A 26,777-nucleotide genomic window follows, 5' to 3' on the forward strand; every position below is an offset into this window, starting at 1 on the left:
CATATACTTTTAGTTACCCTGTAGTCCATTGAGATGGGATAAATTATTCTAATTTTACAAGTTAGAAAAGAGATTTAAAAGAAAATAGGTTAAGTTGGTCCAGTTAATTTAGCCAGTGCCAAGCCTAATCTAGCTCCAAAGTTCCAGCCTTCTCCACTTTCCACACCGCTTCCACTGAAGCAAGTCATCCTATTTTTAAAGTAATATTGGCGTTACTTTATTGGGCACTTAAGATGTGCTGAGGACAGTACGCCTATAATTCTCAAAACAACGCTGGAAGGCTGGAATTACTATCCCCCTTTTACAGAGAAGATAAACGAGGCTCAAAAGGGAGGCGCATAACGACACCAAGGTCAGATACTTAGACGGTTAGAAGCCAGGTTCAATTCCAAATCTACTCTAAAGCCGAAACCACTCCCGGATCAAAGGACAAAAGCAGAAATATTCGAAGAGCTACGGGAGAGCTGCGGACACTTCCGGGAGGAAGGAGGAAAGCCAACGGGCTACGGAAGGCGGCGCAGGCGCTGCGCGCCAAGCTCGCGAGAGAACGTGCCCGGAGACTGAAGGCCCCCGCACCGCCCGCGCCGCCTGTCGATCACCTGGCCCCGCCCCGCGCCGGCGCGCCCCCCGGCAAGCCCCGGCCGGGCGGGAAGCGAACGCGCGCTCCCTTCCGTTACCCTCCTCTTGCGGGAAGGGCGGGGGAGGCTGGAGGCGCGTGCTCGCGAGCTGCGTGCTCGCGTACGTCGCCGGGTTCGGCTGCGTCCGTCCCGCCGCCCGCCCGTTGCCGCCGCCGTCGCCGCGCTTTCGCTTCGCCGGCCGCCGCCTAGGGGGGCTGGGGCCAGGCCAAGCCGCCGCCGCCGAAGCTGTTGCCGGGATGCCACGGGTGTACATCGGCCGCCTGAGCTACCAGGCCCGGGAGCGCGATGTGGAGCGCTTCTTTAAGGGCTACGGGAAGATCCTGGAGGTGGATCTGAAGAACGGGTGAGGAGGACGGAAGAGGGGCCTGCCGGGTGGGGACGGGGCCCCGGCGGTGGCGGGGAGGCCGCGGGGACGGGAGTAGGACGCCTACCCCGCGCGGAGCTGCCGGCCTGCTCCGGCTCCGCCATAGTCGCGGCGCCTCGGGGGCGCGGGTAGGCCCCAGTTCCCACTGCGCCTGCGCGGGTGGGGGTGTTGGAGGGATAATGGGAGCGATGGTGAGGCTCTGAGTGGGACGGGAAGAAGGAAAACCTGAGTGGGATTGGGGCGCTGGGAGGGAGGGCACAGCTCCAGGGCTCCGGGGAGGCCTGGCTTTTTCCTTCCCAGGCGCTGGAGCCGGAGCCTGGTTCATCTTCAGTAGAGACCGACCTTTCCCGCTCTGAGGGCTGCTGGAAACAAACAGATTTCCTTCTCCCTTTTCACCTCTTCCCCAGTCTAATGGATCAGATGGTCACAACGCATCTCTCCCGGGGACTGGAGCTCTGAAGGGACGCCCTTTTTAGACTTGCCATGTGCTACACTTTCTTGGGCGGGAGACTCTAGTTTGAGTAGTCTAGGGACGGTTTCGAAAGTATCGGCTTGCGGTGCTGAAAGCCTTCACCGTTCCCTCTACAAGGGTAAATTAAAGTCTTAGCCTGCTATCTTCAAGACTGCGTACAGAGTTTCCATGCTGGGGTTTCCGTTCTCCAACTTGCCAAAAAATTGTTTTGTCGTTGTAGAATTTGTTAGAGAATAGTGGCCCCCGTGACTAGTCAACTAGTTGATGTAGACGGAGACCTACAGTTTAGGAAATTGCTAACTTACTACCCACCCGGGTATGGTCTGTTACTTGTATTCCTAATCTACTTTGGTAGAGCAGGGCCCGCAGGGGCTACAAGTTTCAGGGGAAGCATGAGGAGTCAGCCCTGGAGAAGATATTCTACGGGGAAAACTGTGAGAACCGGGAAATGTTAGGTAGGACTTCAAAGACATGGATATAAAAAATAAAAGGAGTGGGGGAAGCATTTTAGGGTACTAAACCTTGGCTGTTAGAAGAACTCTTGGCTTTCTTTTTTTTTTTTTAAGATCTACTTTGCAACAGGTCTGATACAGCTAGAGTTTACTCCCCAATGTAATACTAGCAACTAACACTTGAGAAGTTATAAAAGATACCTAAGTTGAGCATTTGAGAAAAATTGGAAGCTACAATGTACTCAAACTCTTGGCTGAGTTTAAAATTTTAACAAGTCATTTCAAATTGATTGTTAGGAAGATCACCTTCTTACTAAGGAAAATGTCCTCCATCAAGTGTTTATTATGAATGCTGATTTCTTTTAGAGTAGAAGGTTTAGGAAGTTACTCATTTTGTTCAATAGAGCTTTCAGTTCTTAAACATACTAGATAAAGTGGGCAGGGGGTTGTTCTTGTGATACATATCATATGTCTGAACAGTCAAGTTCAAACTCCCAGTTTTCTTCAGAGCCCAATTAAGTTGACAGTAAATTTTGTGGGGAAAGCATGGGTTTTGAAAGCAAACAGGCCTGGGTCAAATCGTAGCTTCACCACTTACTACCTATGGGCAAGTTACTTCTCTGATTCTGAGTTTCCTCATCCACCAGGAAAAGGAAGATTAGAGATAATAGTTGTAAAGCATTTGGCTCATAGCTGTAAATGGTAGCTATAATCAAAGGGATTTGACCTTGATCATAAGGAGACATCTTAGCTTAAGTGTTTAGTAACACGAAGCGTATTTGGTGAGGTCTGTTCTCTAAGGTTACTCAAGTGATAGTGAGCAGAAAATGATGTTGATGTTAATAGGAAAGCTAATTAATGGAACAAATATGTTGATAACCGACAAGATGCCTCTACTGTGCTAAATGAAGGGAGGAGGCAGAAAACCAGTTCTGCCCTTGAGTGAATTAAGTGCTTGTGGTTATAACATACACTTTGAGTTAAGCAGTGCTTGCTCTCAATTTAAACTCACGAAGTGAAACTGGGAATGGTTTGTCTGAAATAGGCTTTGAAGTGTGGATTGACTGGGGCTTGAAGTGTCTGGGAATAGTGTATGTCATAACTGGTGATGGTAGAATAAGGAAGAATTTTGAGATATAATAAACAGTCTAGCTTGGATTGAGTCTCATGAATGATCTAGAAGTTTAACAACATAAATCAGAAACAACTGTAAGATTTTACACTAGACATTCAAAATCGTGGATAGTAGTTCAAATGCTCTGGAGGGAATAATTGAGCAGCCTGAGAAATGGTGATCTAAGAGGAAGAATCGATCGATCCTTCCAGGACCCTAAATACGTGGGTCTCTTGGGGAACTATTCATTTTTACAGTTGTGCTGCTAAACCATGGTATGCATGAAATCTGTGATTGAAAGTCAAGGGAATGAAGAATGGGGAGTCATTTTAGGGATTTGAAGGCAGGTGTGACAGTCACCAAACAGGTGCACCTCCTGGTAGCATTCAGGAATCATTGCAGAGGAAAATGACTTCTGAACAAAGGACCAATGGTATATAGATGTATTTCAAGCAATTGACTGGATTAGATGGCATTAGCACAGAGGAGTTTGAAAGGAGGGCATAATTTAGCAACATGTGTAAGCTTATAGTCCTGGAAACATAGGAAGGATAGTAGAGCCCCTTGAGAAGCCTTTTTAACATATCTGGATTGTGATTATTAGTAACTGAAACTCAAAAGATTTTGGATGGTTAGGGCTTTGAAGAATTGCTGAAGAGTTCAAATTTGTAGAAGTGAGATTTATCAGTAGACAGTAGCTATATTGAGCTGAAGCGTTGTAGGTAAGTTCTGAATTAATTAAGTAGGCATAAAGCAGTGGTATAATAGAAAGTTGACCAAATGAGGCAGCAGATGAGCTCTCCAAAGGAGATTTAGTATCCAGGAGAACATTTTATGGACCCTCTTGGGATTAGGAGAAGGGAGATGTATGCAGTAGTGTATTGCCTGCTTTTATTGTACCAGGTAACTCTAATCTAGATTGCTTTAGTTTTAGAGAACTGGAAGGATGGTTTAGTTTGGGACCACGAACATGACATAAATCTCCCACCACAACATAGGCCACTCCAGATCCCCTCTGGTCTCCTCCATTTGTATGTGCCACACTAACGCCAGCAAGAGCCACGGTGGGCCAGGGGTCAAGGAAGCAACGTTATTAGCAGCTGTTTACAGCCTTCCAACTCTGTGGTAACTTTTGCTGTCTTTGATTATTTGTGAATTCTGTGAGCTTTCTTTTTTATTAGTAAATCACTTTTTTCATGTAAAATGTAGATTTTTTTTTTAAGTACAGTAATTTTGCCACAAAATATTGTGGTTTTGGTCTCAGATCTTTATATTTTAATTTTGCCATATTTTAGTCAATGAATGAAACATATCACATCCTAAGATTATTTTTGCCTAGTAGCTGGACTGGTAAACCCCCAAACCATTGAGGGTTTGGGGGGGTTTTGGTTTTTTGTTTTAGTTGGTTAAATGTGTGAATTAAAGCTCTCCAGGGAAACTTGGCTATAAATTTCAGAACCTTTGTTTCATATTACAGACAGTGAAATTGTGAACAGCCAGAATTTTCAGGGATGTCCTGGTCTGTGTAGTTGGATTTTCATGATATCTAAGTATTACCAAGAAGTTTTTTGTTTTCACCCTCTGTTTTAAATTCCTTCAAGTAGAAGCTACCCCTTAGTTAATATTTTAAATATGTTATGGCTTTCAGTGAGTCAAGTCGTTGTTCTTTTTGTCCCTGAGCACTGTAGGGCACTGTTAGGCCTGAGATACTGGGATGAATCTCTGCCAACCCCAGAACCTACAAAGAGATTTTCTCTTTTGACTGAATCCTTGATGAGAGCTTGTTTTTCTTTTCTTTTAAAGAGGCAATAAGGAAAATATAATTGATGTTCCAGGTTATTGGTTTCTGGTTAATTGAACTGGTAGTTTAGTATTAAAAACCCATTCTTGGGAACTCCCTGACAGTCCAGTGATTAGGACTCTGTGCTTTCACTGCTGAGGACCCGGGTTCAATCCCGGGTCAGGGAACTAAGATCCTGCAAGCTGCATGGTGTGGCCAAAAAAAAAAGGAAAAAAGCCCATACTTAATCTGTGTAACATTTCAAAATAGTATGTATTTATTTCTGATTATAAACATTTTACATATTTATTGTACATTTTTTTAAATATAGAGGACAAAAAATGAAAGATGACAGTATCGGCACTTTGAGACTTTGTCTTTTTCCGCACACAGGTGTATGCACTTCTTAAGCCTCCCCGCCTCCCTTTTTCACATTGGATTCGTACTGTACGTTCTGTTTTGTAACCAGCTTCTACCTAACAGCCTGATCCTTTTGTCGTTAAGTGTTCTCCCACAACCTAATTCTTAAGGGCTACATAGTATTCCCACATATAAATACTATTTAATGTACATAAGCAAAACCATGTTGCAAGACATTGCGGTTGTCTTTGGTTTTCCACTATTTTACACGTATATAATGCTGTGGCAAATATCCTTTATGTAAATCTTAGGGCAGATTCCCGAAAATGGACTTTGGAGTCAGAGTGTATATAGCTGTCGCTCAGTATAATCACAGGATTGGTTCCAGGACCCACTGCAGATACCCAAGTCTACGGATGCCCAACTCCCATAGTCGTCCCTCCACACCCACGGGTTCAGCCAACCCAGGATATGGAGAGCTGAGTGTACACATTTTTAACTTTTGCTACCTTTTGGTTTCCATGGTATTTGTTTATATTTTCACCTGCCGTATTTCAGAGTTCCTATTTTTCTGAATTCTCAACTACTCTTGATCATAATTTTTTAATATTATGACTTTTTAATTAGAATGTCTAAAAATATATATTAGGAAGTTGTCTTGCAGCCTTTAAGCCTTATCTGTTTAGCCTACCAAGCATAACAGGTTCAAGAACTTTTTTTAGAAAATAAGTTTTTGACTGATTAGAAAATAAATACAGGTGCATTGTAGATAATTTAGACAATACCAACAGCAGAAAGTAGAAAAGAGGTATCATTAAGAATCCTTTTAACATAGACAAGGTCTTATGTGCAATTTGATGTCCCACTTTTTCTGCTTAATTTTTCTCATATATTTTTTCTGTTACATTAAAATCTTTCTCATAAACATCATTTAGGGCTGCATAAAATCCATTGTATGGCTATATCATGATTTACCCAACCATTCCTCCTAGGCTGTCTCTCAATTCTTGCTGTTCTGTATAACCTTGTGATGGATATCACGTGCAGAAAACTTTGCATTTTAGTCATTCCTTAGGACGGATTCTATGAAGTAAAATTCATGTGTCACAGTAGGAGTGAACACTTTGAAAGCTCTTGATGCGTATAGCCAAATGTCCTGCCAAGCTGTGCCAGTTACACTTATACCAGCAGTGCGTGAGCACGCCCGTCATGGCAGCCTCGCCACCACTGCGCCGGCCGTACTGTTTAGAGTCTTCGCTAATTTAACAGGTGAAATGGTTTCAGGTGTTTTAACCAAGAGCTTTTTCTTAAACAAATAAGAAATCATGAGAAACAGGGCTGTGGATTAAGTAGCATTCTGTCATTGTTTTATTCATAGTATCGAATGTAACTTACAAATGTGACCAAGTTGCTTTCGTACTGAAGTCTCTTGCTGAGGTCAACATACCTCGCGCCCCTGAAATATATTAGGTATGTTACTTCTTTTCTTAAGCCATGGGTAATTTTTAAATTTCTGTCATTTTGAAAAGTCATTGCCAAGAAACCACACCGTGCTGCGGTTTGACCAAATGTTACCACCTTAAACTGCCCTGGCTTGAGACTTCCACTCCTTGTTCCTGGTTTCCCAGTCAGTTTGTGATAAGAATAAACATCGTCTGTAATTACTTGGCCATGTCATTTAAAATCCCTATTCCTCAGTTTAATAGCTTGCTCCTCCCTTCCTTATTGATGTATCATGAATAAAAAGGCCATGTGAAGTATTTTTCCCTTCTTAAAAGGTAGGCACAGGATGTAGACTAGATAAAATGTGGTTTGGGTTTACGGTATTTTTGGATACATCGAAGTAACCTAAACAGCAAATTGGTTTTTTGTTGTTGTTTTTTTTGTTGTTGTTTTTTTTGCGGTACACAGGCCTCTCACTGCTGTGGCCTCTCCCGTTGCGGAGCACAGGCTCCGGACGCGCAGGCTCAGCAGCCATGGCTCACGGACCCAGCCGCTCCGTGGCATGTGGGATCTTCCCGGACCGGGGCACGAACCCGTGTCCCCTGCATTGGCAGGTGGACTCTCAACCACTGCGCCACCAGAGAAGCCCGCAAATTGTATTTTGAGATCCTCGGAAGAAAGGTGCTCCAAGCATCTGAGAGAATACTATTGGGGGTGGTATTTATAAGTTTGTAAGCTAACACTGAAATTTTAAAATAAGTGTTGTCTCTAGTTTGTACTGACGGGGAAACTGAGGCACGGGGGATTAAATGACAGGGCCAAGGTTACAAAATGAGTTATTGACAACTCCGGAAACTGAAGATCTTTTTTATTCACATACCAGATAGAGCATGGGTAGTGTCAGCCAAAGTTGCTGTCGTGCTGTTTCCTTCCAGACGATTCATTCCTGTCCTTTGGGGCTTGCCTCCAAGGGTGAGAAGGTAGTTCAGGTTCCACAGCCTGAAGTCCTTAGTCTCTCTGCAGAGGCTTCCAACAAGCTGCCAAGTTACTGCCAAAAGTGAGGCAGGTGCTATTTTTTTTATGACGTTGGCCCCAGACAGAGACTGCTACTGATTCTCCTCAGGCTACTCTTTGCAGAGCTGAAGGGTGGTATCAGCTTTGTGATAGCTGACCAGGGTAGGATCTATGCAAGTAAATGCAGTGAACAGTCTCTGTCCTGTTGTCATAGCTAGGGCTGTCTGGTCTTGGAGTATCCTGAAGGTGAGGGATCGATTGTGCCCTGGATTTGCACACCTGTATTTTGAGGAAATGCCCTACATGACCTTCCCTGTGTGTTGAGATGAAAGTCTAGAGGTCCTGGAACTGCACATGATGCCTGAAGAGCCACTTAAAGGGCCCTCCGCCAGGGCCCCAACCATGTCTTGTTCCTGGGTGCCAGATGGGGGCCTCCATGAACACAGACTTCCAAGGCCTAGAGAGGGGGAAACTGGAGGAGGGAGGTTTGAATTCAGCCGTCAGGAGTGAAAGAGGTGAGCAGGAGGCTTGGGTGAGGGGTCAGGAACCACAGACCAGATGAACTGACTTTGAGAAAAGTTATTTCATGTGGATGAAATGAAACTATTGATCCATTAATGTTTAAGGAATTTGAAACATCCATTAAAATATAAAGTGAATTAAATGACTGATTTTCAAGGGAAGGGCATCCCCAAGAAATAGCATGGGGAGTGGCATCTTTAACCAAAAAGAAAAAGAAACAGGGACTGTGGGGTGGTTATGAGGGACATGGAAACAGCCAAGATGGTCCCAAGAGGCATAATTTCTAAGCGGCTTTAACACCTGTTACCCTGCCTATAGTGTGGTTTTAGAGGTAAGTACAAACTGGTTTTGTTTGTAGCTTTGGTGTGGAATCAGGTAGTGTTGTCTGCTGAGTGTACACCTTTACTTCATTAACTACAAGTAACAGTGATTCTATCTTACGTTCTAGGAGTTTTATTCTAAATTAGCAATATGACTTTCATCTCTTGAGTTTTTAAATTGTTTTTAATTTGTGATTGAGTCTTCCTGAGCTTTAGTGTGTCATCAGGAAATAGTTGATCTCTTTTCTTGTGAGACCTGTTAATTTCATTTACCCTTAGTGTGGATAAGTGTCAGAAAATTGAAATGTACACGGGTATGATTATGTTTGCTCCCCTTTAAGGAAAGCAGCCCTGTTGACTTTAAATGGTCACAGTGAAACACTTCATTATGACAGAGGGGTTATGGTTGTGATAGTTTGATCCACAAACTATTTGCAAGTATGTTGCTTCCTGCAGGTAGTCCCATTTTATAGGGTAGAAATATGGTAGCAGCCTAGTAAAAGTGAATTTGCTTAGTTCATTTTTGAAAGGCTTTTGGATAGTTGAAACAAAATGGCAAATATGCCCATAGACCAGTTACAAAGTAAGACTAGATTTGAAATTGGGTACAGATTCCTCTCTTCCTCCTGCTTTCTGAAGGAATTTTGTATTATCACTTAGTTTTTAGAATAATGATTGTTTCTGTTCTCTTTTCCTCACTCCAGTATGTGAATATTCCTTCAGAGATGGGCTGGTATTTTCTTAATGATTTGTTATCTTTCTCTATTTTCCTAGACTGGTGTTAAAATTTTGATAACTGACATACAGGTTTGGTTCCACTATTAGCTTACAGGATGTTCACAACTTATTAATTAGTACACATCAGATGCAGAAATGGTATTTCTTGCCATTTAATATTTCTCATAAGATGCTAATATTCATGTGGGCATTTGTCTTCCACAGCATATAATTTGATGTAACTGATTTTCTGTGCTAAAGCTTGTGTTTCTTAAACTGTTTGCTCTATGGACCACTTCTTTCCACTGGTGTGGAGATAGTAGAACATGGTGATGGAGTGTTGATTTTAGGTTAGGACCGAGGGTTGAAGAATCCCAGGTGTTGGGTAGCCTTTACTTAACTGCTGTAAGCGTTCATTTCTTCATCTATGAGATTATGAGTAAATCTCAGAGTTGTGAACATTATTATAAAGGATTTTGAAAAGGGAAAGAGTCCTGGTGGGCTAGAGTAGTCATGTTAATAGTGGTTTGGAGTTAAATCAGATCATAGATGGCTGTCATCTGCAAAGTACTTTTCTGGTTGCTGCCATAATCTTTGTATAATTGGAAGTCTGTAAACTTTATAGCATTCTTTGATTTCTCATCCATTTTTTTCCCACACCATTCATGCTTATATTTTTTGGTCCCGGTCACCATTCCTTACAAAACTAATTAAATGCATTCTTCAATACATAATACTGTCAATATCCATTCACATCTACCACCTCTAGGCCAAACCTTCCATCATCTCTATGCTGGTCTAATTTTTGCTGAGCCTTAAAACCAAAGACAGATTCCAGGGGTTAATATGGGGCCTCCAGAATGGGGATTGCACAGAATAATCTTATTTTTCCTCTATTCTTCTAGTCTGTTATGTTCTGAACCCACACATGTTTTCGGAAGGACCAGATGGCTGACACTGGCTAATGGGAACCAAAAGACGAGTGAAAGTAACCTGGTTGTCACATACTCCAAGCTTAGGGGTTCTTCACCTGCCCCAAGATCAATTTCTTTTTTCCTCTGGAGAATTGACCCAGCTGTATCAAAAAACGTTAATACAGCCTGGCTTATCTAAGGTTAGATTATCAAGTCAAGCAGCAGCATTTGTTGAATTTCAAAGGATTGTGCTCAGGACTGTGGGAGAAAAGAAACAGCTGCCTTTACAAAGGCACTGTGACCTTGTGGTTAAGAGCTTGGGTTTTGGAGTCAGATGGACCTGGGTTCTAATCCAGCTATACCGCTTAGGAGCGCCTTGACTACAAGCCAGTTGCTTAGCCTCTCCCAGTCTCATTTTTCTCATTGTAAAATGGGAGTAATAGTAGTAGTAGTAGTGCATTCTTCGCATATGATATGAGGAATGAATGAAATATTATAGATGAATTATTTACTGTGTGCCAGGCACTGTTCTAAATATTAGCCTTTGTTAATATTAAAGAGCTCATAATCAAATGAGAGGATAAGCACAAACGAAAAAGAACAAGGCTTGAAAGGTCACCAAAACATTATCATGTAAAACATAAAATTGAATAGAAGTGCTAATGCTAAAGACAGTGCTAAAATGCTTAGAGTCCGGCAAGTTTCTGAGACTTCATGAAAGAGAATTCTCAAGTCTATGGAAGATGGTTGCTGTGATTCACCTTGCGTAATCAAGGCATTCCAGGTTTAGAGAATGGCATCAACAAAGATCTTTAGGAGTCAGTATAGACCTCTGAGCAAAAGAATGATAAAGCAGCTGACTTTCCCCACTACATTTAAAGAGACAAGTTGACTAAGTAAAAATAGCCATATTCTTGAACGAAGGAAGGTGATCACACAGGAAGAGACCGCCCTGGGGGCCCAGCAGAAAGAGCACACTGTAAAACTAGGCAGTGCACTAAGTGGGCAACCAGAGAAGAACAGCCAAAGGCAATGACAGTGTTTGTAGGAGTGAATCAGGTGGTCAGGGGACCGAGAAGAGAGGAATCATGAGGTAGGTTTTCTTCTTTGAAGGTGGGGAAAGATCAAGTGCAGACTGAGCTGTGGCCAACGTTTGCAGACCAGGAGTCCACACTAGCTCTAAGCAGAGAGCCCTTGGTGTGCGGGAACTGCCAGTTTGCCGACGCGAAAAGAGCCCCAGACTGGGTACTGGTGAGCCCTGAAGCCGCACCCCAGCTCTGCCACTCAGTGAGCACGGGTAAGTCATCCACCTTCCACGGGTGGCCGTGATGGCCCTCCCTCCTGAGGCTAAAGAGAGGGAGGCCGGAATGCCCAGAGCAGCCTCCTTCCTGTCTCAGGATAAAAAGGATCTCAGGAACCCACTTCGTGTGGTAGGAGCTCCTAGTGGTGGGTTATAAACAACCCTCGGTTACTGGGATAGTCAAATTGCAACCATAATCCGTGACTCAGAGCAGTGAATGTGACATTGGTTAATTCTACTTTGAGGGCCTGACCACTGCTTCCCTGGAATTTTGCAGACCTTTGGAATTGGGGGCACTTACATGGTTGTCACTCACAAGCTTTCTCTGAGTTGGCCTCACCTGAGCACTAGAGAGTTGGTTGCAGAAGTGTCTTTCTGCAGTTTACCAAGCACTTTATGCAGAGAGCGAGAACTTCCGTTTTTTATTACTATCCTGTTAGTGTGCCCTAACTTTTTTCACCTCATAACACAAGCTGGCTGAAGCCTAGGATCAACACTGAGTGCTTTGAAAGAGAGCTGTTTGATTCCTGTTCACTGAATGCCGTTTCTTTCAGGGTAGATTTAAGGGCTCTGCCCTTAAAGTACATTGCTGTTGACCCTAGTTTCAGGGTTCAAGCCACCCCATGGGTTAACTTCAACAGATGAAAATTTTTCCTTGGCTACAGCAACATCCCTAATCCTGACCAGCCATGGAGAGGTTCGGTTCTTGCAAGGAAAATGAGTGAATGTGGGAATGGCTCACCACATTGGGAAAACAAAACTCACATCCTGCTGATGGTTGGCTGAGGACTGTCATGTCCACATACAAAGAAAAGCATGTGGCACAGTTTTAGGACAAAGGTGAGCAGAGATCCACCGTGGAAAGGGGCAAATTTTTCTTATAGAGAGAACATCCAAGGCGTGCCCCGGCGGTAAGCAGTACTGGCGGGTGACAGCAGGCACACGCATGGAGGCTTGCTTTCCCTCGCTCCTCGTCCCCACGCCCCGTCAGTCAGCTGGTGGTGCGCACCCCCTTAGTCATGCCCTGTTCAGTGAAGATGTTTGGAAGACGGAGATGGCCCTAAGCCATTTCTGGAGGGGTGAGGTAGACTCCCCAGCCTCTTTAGTAGGACATACAGCGTGGTATTTGGGACCATTGATGTAGGTTATTAGATCAGGGGAAGACTGTTCAGCAACAACACAACCTCAGGTGGTAATTTTTCTTGGGTGAAAAAGTGTGATTAACATTTTGAAAATTGAAGTCTTGGAGTACTTTAGTTTTAAAAACATGTCATTCCGGTTCTAGAATTTCAGAGTTCTGACTGATAGTCTGAGCAGTAGTACATCAGCTGTTGAATGAGGAAGACCAGCACATTGGCAGTGGTTTAAGAATGGACTAAAGTTTAGAACAGCCCACGTAATTCAACGTGGCTTTTGTTTGTGGTATCCAGAATACCTATCTATAGTTGGTAAGAATCATGGTGCCCACTTTTCTTAGAAAATGGCAGTAATTCCTCGGCCATCATTTTTTGACTAAATTTTTGTTGGGATTAAATGTGGTCTAGAGGAAAAGAGTGGGAAAAGGCAATAGCAGAGAAACATTGAAGAAAGGAGTTTTTCTTTTAATTGAAAAAATTTACATTTAATAGTTAGGCCATGCTTTTTGTTCTTTCACATAGGTGTAGAGAGAAAGGTCGAAAGATACAACATCTGGGAGTCAAGCCAGAGGAGGCATATTGGTGGGGTTTTGGTTTGGTTTGGTTTTTATCAGTCCCTACCTTAGAGGGATTTATTAATTTGTCGTAGATTCATTCTCCTGAATTCCTTCATCTTCTTCATTCTCATACTAGAATTACTGAAAGATGGTTGTTTTTAATAGAGAAGAGGAGGGGTGTCTGCAGCTAGAATTGAGAGATTTATCTGCTGGGTTATGTTTGTAAGGCTTATCTACAGGTCACACCAGAGATATGTCTACGTAAATACACACATGCCGACACATAGTGTGTGCACACATGAATGCGTGTATTTTATATCCCTCCTTTGACAAATGATTCAAAAGGAGAGTACTTTTTGGGAGAGGAGATTAAAGCACAAAGGGATGTTAAGATCGATTTAGAAAGATTCTCCCATGTTACCAGGAAGAGCTTTGCTTTCTTAAAGGCACTAGAATTTAATTCAGAGACAGTTAAACTATTTAAATAAAACTAAAATTTCATCCCATTGTTAAGCCAGAGGAAGACTAATTTTCATTTTAACTGTCATACTTTTGATGTTAGGAGAAACCTCAGAGATACATAGTATAGCTCCCTCATTTCACGGATAAACTAGGATCCAGAGAAATAAAATGATTTAAATGTGCTTTTCAGAGTTGGTTTATTGCAGAACCAGGACTAGAACCCAGGCCAGTTCCTGCTGCTCCAGTCTTAGGTAGAGTTCTGGAGTCATGCCACAGGCTTTGAATGTCAGCTTTGCTGTTTTATTATGCACATTGTTTAATGCGATGTGCCTCAGTTTCCTCATCTGTAAAACAGATAACAGTACCTGGCTCTTGGGTATTGTGATTATTAAATAAGATAACATTGTTTAGTACATAGAGATTACTTAATAAATATTAAGTACCATTTTATTGTTGCTATCTAGTCTTCCTGCCTTAATTGGGGAACCCATTCACTCCACTTACTTACCAATTACTCCAGTTACTTACCGAGTGAAGTGATTCTTGCAGTAAAACTGATCTAAATAAACAGTGATGTGGTAGAAACAACCACACACTGATCTGGTCTTTACTTTGCTCTCAGAACAGGAATCCTATCAGGTATGGTTTATGGTGCAGGAGTATATTTGGTTTAGTCTTCCAGGCCCACCCAGCATGTCAGTGACAGAGAGAAGTGACAGTCAGGTTCCTGATTTAATCCTTGGACTGGACTTTGACACTAAAATGTTCCAAATAGATTTTGTGGCTTTTCACAGAGTAGTAGCCAAGATTTTTCTGTGAAATAAATTTGATCTTAAGTCAGCTGTTTTAATAAGTTACTAGGATATCCCCAAAATGTGGCTAAGTAACTTGCTTGTTGAAGAAAACGGGGTGTTCTGTGACTTCTTTATTTAATCCTCGGGAGTCAGCGTTGTCCTTATGACATCACATCAGATGAGTTAGGGGCATTGAATGGTGCCAAGCCAGTGTGAACTCTTAGAGGGGCATGGAGGCCATTTTATCATGCCCGTGTTGGATGTTTTCTCTCATCCCTCTATACTTGGCATCTGGGCAGGTGGACAAAGCAGACCTGTAACCAATCTTGACAACTAAATTAAGGAAGGTACTCTTGGGGACAGGAGGTATTTTATGATCTATTTAGGAATAAACCAAAGCAGAAAGTAGTTAGATTTGATTTTTTTATTAGCTCTTTTTTATTTATTTTGTCTCTAAAAATGATAGTATAGGCTTCCTGATGACTCACTCTATTTAGGAAAGAAAAAAGTAGCTGCAATATATTTTAATCTATTGAAGATTTTTAATGATCATAAAGCACTTTTTAACATAGGAAGGTATTGATTTGGAGAGGCTTTACTTTGCCAAATATGACAATCATGGTCAGAATCATTCTTATTACGCTGCTCGGCAATTCCAGCTTATGGAAGTGTGAAACCATGTTTTAAAGATTTCATAACCCATAAGTTGAGCCAGGTGTCTTCTGAATTGTGTTATTGCAGAACATTTCCCATTAAACACTGGGTGTTTCTGTGTTACTTTTCTTTAATGGAGTTGAGATTCAGTGCCTCTTAAAGTTTGAATGCCACTCATAGACATTTCAGCATAAAGAACCCTCCAAAGTTTTTAGCTGTACATTGTCACCTTGAGAGACTCTTGTTTGATAGAAACTCTTTAATCTTTAGTAAAGGAGGAATTCCTCAATTCTGAGTTCTCTCACTTAACATGTTGCTGAGTACAGCATTACATGCTAAAGAAACTGGAATAATTTTGGTCAGGCTGGATAAACTTCTGGCAAGTCTTGTAACCTGTTTTTAGTTCCAGTAGGTGTAAACCCGGAGGGAAATGGTAGTCAGTATCTGCCTATATACATAGCTCTGTTAGAGTTTAAAGATGTTGCTTGTAACTTGTATGATTAAGATGGTTTTAGTTTTTAGGTATAGGCAGTGCTCACAAAGCTAGACTTTTCACAGCCACATCAGAGCAAACTAAAAGTTTCTTGATAACAGTTGGTAGGGCATTTGTTTAACCTTGCTTATAAATATCTTGCAAATTTTGCCTTTTAGTTTTATAAGTTGTACTCTTCAGCAGGCATCAATAGGATTGGGGTAGGGGGTTGTTTTCTTTTGGATATATGTTAAACCACCAAACCTGTTTGCTGGGAAATTCCTAGCACTACTGTGTAAAAGAAGTTTGCACAGTTGTTTATAGATTTTAGAGAATTCCAGCCTACTTAAAACCTCATGGAAATGAATTTGGAATATCATGAGGAAAAGAATAGCTCCAGATTTTTTTCACTGGTAGTTTCTAGAATAGTTAATGCACTTGTGACTTATTTGTTTAGGTAGAGAAATGGGAACTTTAAAAAAATTTTTTTCTTTCACTGAGGAGAGTCAAGGTACTGTGATTTTTTTTTTTTTTTTAAACCTGGTTTGTTATTCCAAACATGATTTAACAGTTAAGACACAGTGCCTAAATGTAGGTCTAATTGTTCTCTAAGATACCACTTTGGGGCTAAAGCTAAAAAAAAAAAAAATGAGTTTTTATGTAACTTGAAAGAGCAAATATTCAATCTTGTAGAATTATGTATTTTAATACCTTATACCAAGTATCCCTGTGGAGGTCTTTGCAGTTGCCACCAGCTACCTGGGGAACAGAAGAAGTGGTCTCTGTATATTTAGCCAGCCTCCTATTAGAAAGACAGGAGTCAGCCTTCAAAAGTCTCCCTGCCCTCTTGCAGTGCCTGTGGGCACAAAGCTGAGTGGTTTCTGCTTAAGGGAAGAGAAAGCTGGTCCGTAGTTTGCAAAACCCACCTAACCTTTGCTAAGCATGAACCTCATTGCTTTCTCTTTAATGTTAGTGAAGCTGGGTGTCAGAAGGGTGCCAACCAGGATTTTGTTTGCTTTCTTCTAGATATGGGTTTGTGGAGTTTGATGATCTGCGAGATGCAGATGATGCTGTTTATGAACTGAATGGCAAAGACCTTTGTGGTGAGCGAGTAATTGTTGAGCATGCCCGCGGCCCGCGACGAGATGGCAGTTACGGTTCTGGACGCAGTAAGCATTTAAAGGGCATTTGTATCAGTGACATGCCTCCGTTATTAAATGTTAATTTTTAAAGTAATTAATTAATTAATGTTACATTGAAATGTATTGATATTTAAGCCATTTGTTTTATAAATTTATGTATCTTTTTAAATGTAAAATTGCAAATAAACATCTTTAATAATGTTTAATTGTAATTAAATTAATGACATAAATTTCTTGTTTTAATACTTTATAATTATGTTTAATGATGTGTGTTTGTGTTGTTGTTTTTTTTCTCTGTAATGCAATTGTTTAACATAGATTTAACAAAGACCTCAATGTTTTAATTAAAAGAATCCTTTGAGGCTAAGATGACTGCCTGTTCCATTTGCTGACCTTGGGTTACCTTTCCATGCGTGGCTCTTTGAACCATTGTGGCCCTTGGCTGACCAAAAACAGGAAGCCATGTGACGACCGCAACCTTTCCCCATTAGACCTGGGTGGTGAGGATCCCAAGGGTTAGACACAGATGAGATTAAACTGAAATAGGTGCCTGAAAATCTTTTTTTCGTATAAAATGTTCACAAAAACTTTAATCACTGTGAGTAACACCAGTAACTGATTTAGTAATTTGGTTAGTTATTTCTAAATTGTTAAATTGTTGATAGTTTTTAATTTATGCATGTTAATTTTAAATATAAATATTAATGAATATACATACTTACAACTTTGTAAATTAAATTAAATTTTCATGTTAGCTGATTGCTCCTTTTTAAATCTAGATTAGAATTAAGGGTGGGGGTAGAGTTAAAATATATACTCTTTGGGGTGGGGGTAGATGGTATATTTAAGGGGAATATGTGCTGTATCATTTTTTCTTTTTCCTCCACTGAAGTAATCTCATCTATTTGAACCTTCCAAAGGTGGATATGGTTATAGAAGAAGTGGCCGAGATAAATATGGCCCTCCTACCCGCACAGAATACAGACTTATTGTGGAGAATTTGTCAAGTCGGTGCAGCTGGCAAGACCTAAAGGTTTGGGCCCTGTTAACCTTCTGGGTTACAGTTGGGCAGGAGTTAAAGTTGAGTTAAGGAAAGAGGTTATTTTATGCAGGCCCAGGCACACAGAGAAAACTTTCCCAAAGCATTTGGAGATTTTCCAATTAAAGTTTCCATAGGAACACAAAAGACACTGGAATCTCACTGCTACTGTATGTTATGGGGCCAGCATGCTAAGGAAAACCTATGTTATGTGAAATTTTCCTCTGTAGAGAATGTTACAGAGAGGTAACAATGTAGTTTCTCCCTAATAAAAGAAAAAACTGCAGCCAGCAGTTTGCTGCAGTATTAGTGCAAGTTTGTGTCAGCTTCCATTGTAGAGCCACATTGGTGAAAATGACTATCTGACCCATGTTCTTTTCTAAGATTTGTTTTTCACTGAATATTTGTCCTGAAAGAGTTTTAATGTCAAAAAGTACAGTCCAGTGGTGTACTGGCCATGCAGTGTACTGATCACAGCTCGTTTTTTGAAAATGGTGTTGGTTTTTAATCTCAAAAGAGAAAAAACCTTATTGAGCGTGCCTTAACCTGGATGGTCTTAGGAGGGCAAATGTAAAGGTTGCTCAGAGTTTCCTATCTCACTTCTCATTTTTAGTCCATCATTAAACAAGTCATCTCTAGCAAAATGAGTGAGTATGTTTAGGTTCAGCAAAAAGTAGTAACTTATCAAAGCACTTTTACATCTTTTTTTTCTTTTTTTTTACATCTTTATTGGAGTACAGTTGCTTTACAATGGTGTGTTAGTTTCTGCTTTATAACAAAGTAAATCTTTTTTCTTTTTTTCATGTGCTGTCAACAGTCTTTAGCGAACAAAGATAAGATCCAGAAAACGTTAATTCGCACAGTTGGTCTTAGCAGAAGAGCTGAGACTAAAACATATGCTGGTATTTTTTCTAGTACACTGTGTTGGTTGTCAGTATTACAGCAGGCCCTTACTGAGTGTCTGCCAACAGGACTGTCCTCTCTGAAGGAATGACTCCAGTATTCTGAGAGTTAGGATTGAACATTATGGGTAGAAACTAGAAAGGCTTTCAAACTTGGGGTTAAAATGGAGCCCAGCCAACGCCCTCAGTTGGTTTTATACTTCTGTGTGTTTGGCAGTTTCCCTCTCAGCAAAGGAGAGGAGTCGAGCCAATTTCCCAGGAAGTCAAGGGAGCCTTCAGAGCAGGACTTTGGAGCTCACCTGCCTGGATGGAATCCCAGCTCTGTCACTTATCAGCTATTTTACTCCAGCAACTTACTTTCCTCTTGCACTTCATATTCCTCAACTATAAAATGGGAGAAATATTCATTTCTACTCAGAGTTATTGTGAGAAATGAATGCATTTTTATATAAAAAGCCTAGAATGGTTCCAGGCACAAATGCTAGCTATTAATCACGGAAATGCAAAAATAAAACTAATGTAAGGTGGTATATTGTTAGTTTTTAAAAATGTATAAATTCATAATACCCAGTGGTGGCGTTGAGTTGAAATTTATAGAGTAGTGGCATTGAGAATTGGTCGTTTTACCCATGGTGCGGGTGGTGCTAAGAATTTAGGTCCTGAAGTCTGGCTGCTTATGTTCAGACCCCAGCTCCTTCACTTACTACCTGAACGACCTTGAGCAGTTTGCTTAAATCTCTTGTATTTCACTTCCCTGTAAAATAGGGATAACGATTGTATCTACCTCATGTGGCTGTAAATAGGACTAAGTTAATTAAATCCTACCTATCATCCAGTGAACACTCAATATGTTAGCAGCTATTATTATTAATTTGGAAGTATGGCAATATCTCAACTTGCCCAGGACAGTCCCAGGTGTGGCATAACTTAATAGCATCTTCCTTTACTCTTAGATGTATCCCAGTTTGGATGATAAATTATATGGGCTCCCTGCCTTTTTCCCAGAGCGCCCATTCCTGCAAATAATTCAGCTGAAGTAAAGAAATTTTTGCATGAAGACGGTCATTGCTAGATTATGAATAATGGCCAAGGACTATATATAAAACCCAGAAGTCCCAGCAATTGGGAAACCCTCAGAAAAAGTATTGGACACACTAATTATGAAGAATGTAATGTATGTTAAGACATGTAAACATTTTATGATGCAGTGAGTAGAGGAATAGTATCAAATGGCATAGAGTCAGTGTTTGTAACTTTGCAAAGAGGGAGAGGAAAGCAATAACAAAAATGAACTGCTATTGAATATTCATGTATTCATTCCACAACTGTTTATTATTGAGTATGTATTATATATAAACAACATGGGGAAATTGGCCACAAGACCCCAGATTTCATTTTCTTTTTAAACACTAATCACATCTTCTCTTATTTATATATCACTTCAGTATTTATCTGTCATGTTAGTTGTATTCTCTCATTGGGTTATATTAAGTCCTCAAAGAGAATGAGGAAAGAGGCTTACAGTAGTGAAGGGACATGGGTGGTCATTCCACTTCAAAGCCAGAGCTGGAAAATATTGTTCTGTTGTCTTTTTGTCTTTCGTAATCCATTTTTGAATTTGTTTACCTTTTACCTTAGATATTTATCCACAGCTATACATGTTTTCAATAAGGATTTATGATGAAATGCAAAAGACCAGAGTTAAATGTAGTAACTTGAGCTTCTAAAGCTCCTGTAAACAAAGAACTTGCCACTATAAAATTTGGGAAATGATAGTTAACTAAAAAATTTTATATTCAAACAAAACTATTTAAAGAAACAGTTAAATTATTTATTTATTATCTCTACTACCCACCTAATGCCTAACACTTCAGAGAACCTTATTATCTCTACTACCCACCTAATGCCTAACACTTCAGAGAACCTCAGTAAATGGTCGGTGTGTAGTTGGAAATACTTAAGAGTCAACTTCATTCTGAGGAAAGCTAGCATTTCTTCTAAAGGAAAGGGAAAACTTTCATTATGATGATGTTAGATATTTTCACAAAATGTGTCTTAACCTATTGGGGGATTTTGTTTTTCTTCAGGATTATATGCGTCAGGCGGGAGAAGTGACCTATGCAGATGCTCACAAGGGACGCAAAAATGAAGGGGTGATTGAATTTGTGTCTTACTCTGATATGAAAAGAGCTTTGGAAAAGTTAGATGGAACTGAAGTCAATGGCAGAAAAATCAGATTAGTTGAAGACAAGCCTGGTTCTAGACGACGCCGGTCCTACTCCAGGAGCCGGAGTCACTCAAGGTACTACTGATGTGTTGGCGCTTGCTGTAAATTCATTAATGAGCACATAGATAATCCATTTTCATTCTTCTGTTGAAGTCTCAGTACCGTGGTTCCGTCTGGTCCAGTTACTCAGAACTTTGAACTGAACATTTATTTGTAAAACTCTTGAACTCTTTTGTCATGAGTACAAATAGAAGTAAAGTCCTTTCTCTGACGCAGGTATCAGTGACCTTCTCTCACGTTTCTTCTTGGGTCCCCTAAATCATACCATTACTGGGGGTGAACATGACAACTCACCCCTTGTTACTCTCCCAGATACTCCAGCTACTCAGGAGTGGAGACTTTGTCTTATTTGGTGGCTGTTCTGCAGATGGGCGAGGCATTTGTGAACAAGACACACATGCTCTGTGCCCTCATGAAACTCAGTCTAGTGGAGAAGATGGGCATTGAGCAAATAATTACCATTGTGATAAGTATGTCCAAGGGAAAGTACGCGGCCCAACTCGTCCAGAGAGCTGGCAGAGGCTTCCCTAAGGACATGTCGTAGAAGCTGAGACCTAAAGGATGAGTTGGACATGGTGGGCAGAGAGGGGGGATAGTGCCTTTTTAGCAGAGAGAGCAGCGTATTTTGAAGGCCCTGTCGTGGGGAAGGAGGAAGCAGAGGAGCGTGGCTTGAGATGAGGCAGAGAAGAGCGAGATCCTGCTGAGCCACAGGCCAGGTTAAGGGTTTAAGAGTAGCGGGAAGTCATTAGTCTAAGCTTTTCAGGTTTTGTTGTTTAACTCTTTATTATGGAAAACAATACATAAAGCATTAGAGAAAATATGAACCTTGAGTCCCCTTACACTTATCACCCATCCAGCTTCAGTATCTTTTATTTTGCCAGTCTTATTTCATCACCCCCTCCTGCTTCATTGTTTGAAGGCAAATCTAGACATCCTGTCATTCTGCCTATAAAGTGGATATCTCTAACCTTTTATTTTATAAATTTATTTATTTATTTATTTATTTTATAAATTGATTGATTGATTTTTGGCTGCATTGGGTCTTCGTTGCTGTGCCTGGGCTTTCTTTAGTTGTATCATACAGGGGTTACTCTTCATTGCGGTGCACGGGCTTCTCATTTCGGTGGCTTCTCCTGTTGTGGAGCACGGGCTCTAGGCGCTTGGCCTTCAGTAGTTGAAGCACGCGGGCTCAGTAGTTGTGGCTCGTGGGCTCTAGAGCACGGGCTCAGCAGTTGTGGTACACAGGCTTAGTTGCTCCGCGGCATGTGGGATCTTCCCAGACCAGGGCTCGAACCCGTGTTCCCTGCATTGGCAGGCGGATTCTTAACCACTGCGCCACCAGGGAAGCCCTAACCTTTTAAATAAAATTATGAGGCCATACCACAGCAACACATCTGTATTCAACTTTCCCCAATTGCCTCAAATATGTATGTATTTTTGTAGTTTGTTCATATTAGAATCCCAACTAGGTGTACACATTGCAATCAGATGACATGTGTCTTAATTCTCCTTTTAATCATGGCTGCATCCTCCTTCACCCTCTTTTTATTTTCCATCCATTTAGTTGTGGAAGAAACGGTTTTCTGTTTTGAAGATCTTTCCATAGTTGAGATTTTGCAGATTGTGCTCTTCTCGTGATGTTTAACACATCCCTTTATCCTGTCCCTCGTATTTTCCTATAAAGTCATAGTTAGGTCTTGCGGGCATTTAGAGTAAGGCCAGTATTTTAGCAGGTGCTTTGTACTTCCTGTTGCAGCACTTGTGTGGTGTCTGGATGCCCCACTTTGAATGGTGATAACATGCATCCCTGTGAGCCGTCCATTATCCAGTTCTGCACCAGTTTCCACCTAATAGTGGAATTATTAACATCTGCTGATAATCGTTACCTCGAGCCATTCAGCTGTGGTTGTAGCATTCTGACTGTCTAGTTTTCTGTTCTTTGTGCATTTAAAGGCTGTAGTTCTATGAAGGATGATTTCCCTCTTCCACCCTTTTGCTACCACCCTAAAATAAATTTTTATAAGAAATGGAAAATAAAAATTGATACCTTTATTTACCAATTTCCAGTATATTGAATGTGCCCAGCAACACCCAAAGGTGGTGGTGAGGTTGCTTGTTTAGTATTATTTTGAATGAGTTCTTGGATCTTTGCATATTTAATGTTTGGTCCATTGCAGTCAGTTTGTTTTTGCTCAAATTGTTCTGTCTTTGGTCATTGGGAGCCCTTCAGGTTGGCGTCTCTGTCTTTTGGTTTTGTTTGATTTTTCTGTGACTGTGCTTTACTAAATATTTCCCCAAATTTTTTATTGCAGCATTTTCAAACATAAAATGTTGAAAGAATAGTTCATAAACACTCATATGCTCTCCTTATAGCTTCAACAGTTACTAAAATTCTGCCTTTCTCTCTGTATATTTATAGACACGCCCTATACATAAATAAATGTAGCATTTGAAGGGAGATTGTGGAGAGTGACACTTCACCCCCAAATACTTCAGCATGTATCTCCAAGAATGCAGATAAGCACAATTCTGTCTTCCAACCTAAGAACATTAACAGTGATCCCGTGAAGTCATCTAGCATCCAGGCCGTATTCAGATTTCCCCAGTTGTTCATGGCTGTCCTTAGAGCTGTGTTTTCTCCTGGCCAGGATCCATCCAGTCATGTATTGCAAGGGGTTATTGGGTCTCTTCAGTCTGAAGCAGTCCCCCGCCTCATCCCCCCACCCCACCCCATGACAATTACTTTTCTTAGCTTTTTTTTTTTTTTAAATACTGTCCCACATTCTGAATTTATGTTTCCTCTTTGTATTGTTGTACTTTATCCCCTGAGCTTCTATAAACTGGAAGTTAGGTCTAGAGAGGTGTGGTTGAGACGCAGATGAAACATTCTGAGCAAGAGTTCTTTCATAGATGATAGTGCCCAGGAATCTGTGAAAGTCTCTTTCCATCATGATGAGAGGCTCCGTCTTTGCCTTTCCTGCCCTGCACCTGGAATTGGTCGTTTTCCCCAAGGGTTGCTTTTGGAAGGAAACGACAGAGTCCACAGTCTCGGCTTATTAGAGACTCTTTAATCTTGGAGGGTACAGTGGACCCTTGAACAAGCGGGGTTGGGGCGCCAGCCCTGCACATCCGCAGTGCCCACACCTGTGGATTCAGCCAGCCACAGATCGTGAGGTACTGTAGTGCGTATCTGTCGAAAAAACCCTGTGTGTAAGTGGCCCCAGGCAGTTCAGACCCATGTTGTTCAAGAGTCAGCTGTATTTTTAAAACAGCTCTCTGGTCTCAGTTGAATAAATAAGTGAAGGGCAAAAGTGTATGCAGGAAGACTGGCTAGGGGGCTGCTGCGGAACCAGGGAGAGTGGTGGTGGCTTGCTGGGGGGCAGCCGAGGTGGATGAACTGGAGAAGGTTGAGAGGAGATTCAGTAGTGCAGAAGAGGGTGAGGCAGAGAGGGGAGTCGAGGGTGGCTGTGGCTCCTCGTGTGAGGAACTGGTGAATAACAGTGGCAGCGGTGGGAATAAGGAAGGAACCCAGCAAACAGAACAGGTCTGGGGGGCAGTGGGTTCAGGAATGGAGGCACTATGAGTTTCAGGCAGGCCATCCAGGCGGAGTGTTTGCGGGTGACTGGATCTCTGGGCCCAGAGCACAGGAGAGAGTTCTCTTTCAGCTTTGTGCCTGGACACAGCCAGGGCCATGCATATTTTTTGATAGAAAGGATGTCTGAATTGACTCTTTTCAGCCAGCGTTTTGTCAGCAGGTATTAAAAACAAAAAAAACTTTCTCCCCTAGATCTCGCTCTCGAAGCAGACATTCTCGTAAGAGCAGAAGCCGAAGTGGCAGCAGCAAAAGCAGTCATTCTAAGAGTAGATCCCGATCCAGGTAGGTCTTCCTGGTATTCACGCAGGGCCCACGTGTACCGTTTCCCACTTTGGTGTTAATGGTGTTCCCAGTCTTCCCTCACCCCAGGATGCCCAGCTCTGGACTGGAGTCTCGGGGGTTCAGAAAGCAGTCCTTGGCCAGCACAAGCCGGGCTTTGTATTGTGGGGCACAGCTCCACACATAGCTTTAGTCTGTTCTTCTCATGAGCAGCCTGAAAGTACGAAGTCACATGCGGCTTCGCCGTCCCCGTGTCTCCCCAGATCAGGCTCCCGTTCCCGGAGCAAGAGCCGCAGCCGCAGCCAGAGCCGCAGCCGCAGCAAGAAGGACAAGAGCCGGAGCCCCAGCAAGGACCAGAGCCGGAGCCGCAGCCGCAGCGCCGACAAGCGCCGCAGCAAGAGCAAGGACCAGGCCGAGGAGAAGGTCCAGAACAGCGACAGCACCGGCAAGTCCAAGAGCCGCAGCCCCAGCAGGCAGAAAAGCAAGAGCAAAAGCAGAAGCCGCAGTCAGGAGAGGGGCGCGCAGGAGAAGCGGGGCAGCGTGAGCAGGAGCCGGAGCCAGGAGAAGAGCCTGCGCAAGAGCCGCAGCCGCAGCCGCAGCAAAGGAGGCAGCCGCAGCCGCAGCCGCAGCAAAAGCAAGGACAAGAGGAAGGGGAGGAAGAGAAGCAGGGAGGAGAGCCGCAGCCGCAGCCGCAGCCACAGCCGCAGCAAGAGCGAGAGGAGCAGGAAGCGAGGCGGCAAGCGAGACAGCAAGTCGGGCAGCAGCAAGAAGAAGAAGAAGGAAGACGCCGACCGCTCCCAGTCCAGATCGCGATCCCGCTCGGGCTCGAAGGAGCGGGAACACGCCAAGTCTGAGTCTGGCCAGAGGGAAGGCCAAGGGGAGAGTGAGGATGCTGGCGCCAATCAGGAGACCCGGTCCAGGTCGAGGTCCAATTCCAAATCAAAACCAAACCTCCCGTCAGAATCACGCTCCAGATCAAAGTCCGCGTCAAAAACCCGATCCCGGTCCAAGTCTAGATCCAGGTCTGCGTCCAGATCGCGCTCCCGGTCTAGATCCAGGTCGCACTCGAGGTCCTAACTGGCTGCGACCACAGCTGGAACTACCCGAGAAGTCTTTTGTACATGTTCGGTAGCCGTAGCGCAAGTGATTGAAGTAGAACATATGCCACTGCTGTACAGTTTTAACTCCCTAATGGTGTGTCTACAATTGTTAAGTCTAAGCGCTTCCTCTCCGTAAAGCCTCCTGGCGTCAGGCCTTCCTGCTTGACTGAAAGCAGTCTTCTCTTTGAAAACCCCCTTTACTCACGGCCCACAGTAGAATATCCAAAATGCCTTGGCTTTGAGGCCTGGCCTTTCCTACAGGGAGCTCAGTACCTGGATGTCTTTAAGGCTGGAATGATGACATAGGTAGGTATGGTGAGTTCAACCATTTTGCCCTTGAATTGATGCCCTTTGATGTATGCCATTTAGTGAAAGTGCTAAGTCTTAAGTTTCCTACCACTTTGGTTTCATATTTTTGGACTTAACAAAGTTGTGAATAGCACAGTCGAGGAAAATTGATACCTGCAGTAACCCATAGGAAGTGAACTGTAGAGTTCCATATTCTGGTATTGTGATTATATTGTTTTATATTAAAAAAGAAAAGAAAAGAATTTTTTTTAATTTTATTTTTCCCCGTCTTGCAAAGTATAGTGACCCCTGTTTCCATTAAATTTGAATAAAGACTATTTTTGCTTGACAAAATTTCATGGTGCTTGAATTGATGTTGCATTTCCTGATCTATCTTGCTATCTTTTTCTTAGCATAAAAAGTTCATGGTATAATGGCTGTTTTGTTCCTTGAGCTCACCCATGGGTAGGTAGCCAGCACTTTTCCTGGAGGGTTTTTCTCACCCAACAGAAAAAAGTCGAGTTTCTTAGGGGTTTATAAATCCTTCCTATCAAGACTCCTATGGCCAAGCTGATAAGTGAATCAATTTGGCAACTCAGAGCCTCACCAGATGAGCTCTTCACGAACAGAGTTCTTTCTTCTGTGCTGATTGTTGAATGT

The 26,777-nt window shown here is 42.3% G+C and overlaps 1 protein-coding gene across 1 annotated transcript; it reads left to right on the forward strand.

The window, feature by feature from the left end:
* Positions 1 to 749: 749 nt before the first annotated feature.
* Positions 750 to 26,471, forward strand: SRSF4 (serine and arginine rich splicing factor 4). The gene is made up of 6 exons (XM_030871904.3): positions 750 to 981; positions 16,512 to 16,654; positions 17,548 to 17,660; positions 20,656 to 20,870; positions 24,643 to 24,732; positions 24,993 to 26,471. Exons 1-6 carry the CDS (start codon positions 875 to 877, stop codon positions 25,804 to 25,806), a joined length of 1,482 nt encoding a protein of 493 aa, XP_030727764.1. The 5' UTR covers positions 750 to 874; the 3' UTR covers positions 25,807 to 26,471.
* The last annotated feature ends 306 nt before the right edge of the window (positions 26,472 to 26,777 follow it).

The sequence above is a fragment of the Globicephala melas genome, chromosome 1, assembly GCF_963455315.2.
Source record: "Globicephala melas chromosome 1, mGloMel1.2, whole genome shotgun sequence".
NCBI lineage: Eukaryota > Metazoa > Chordata > Mammalia > Artiodactyla > Delphinidae > Globicephala > Globicephala melas.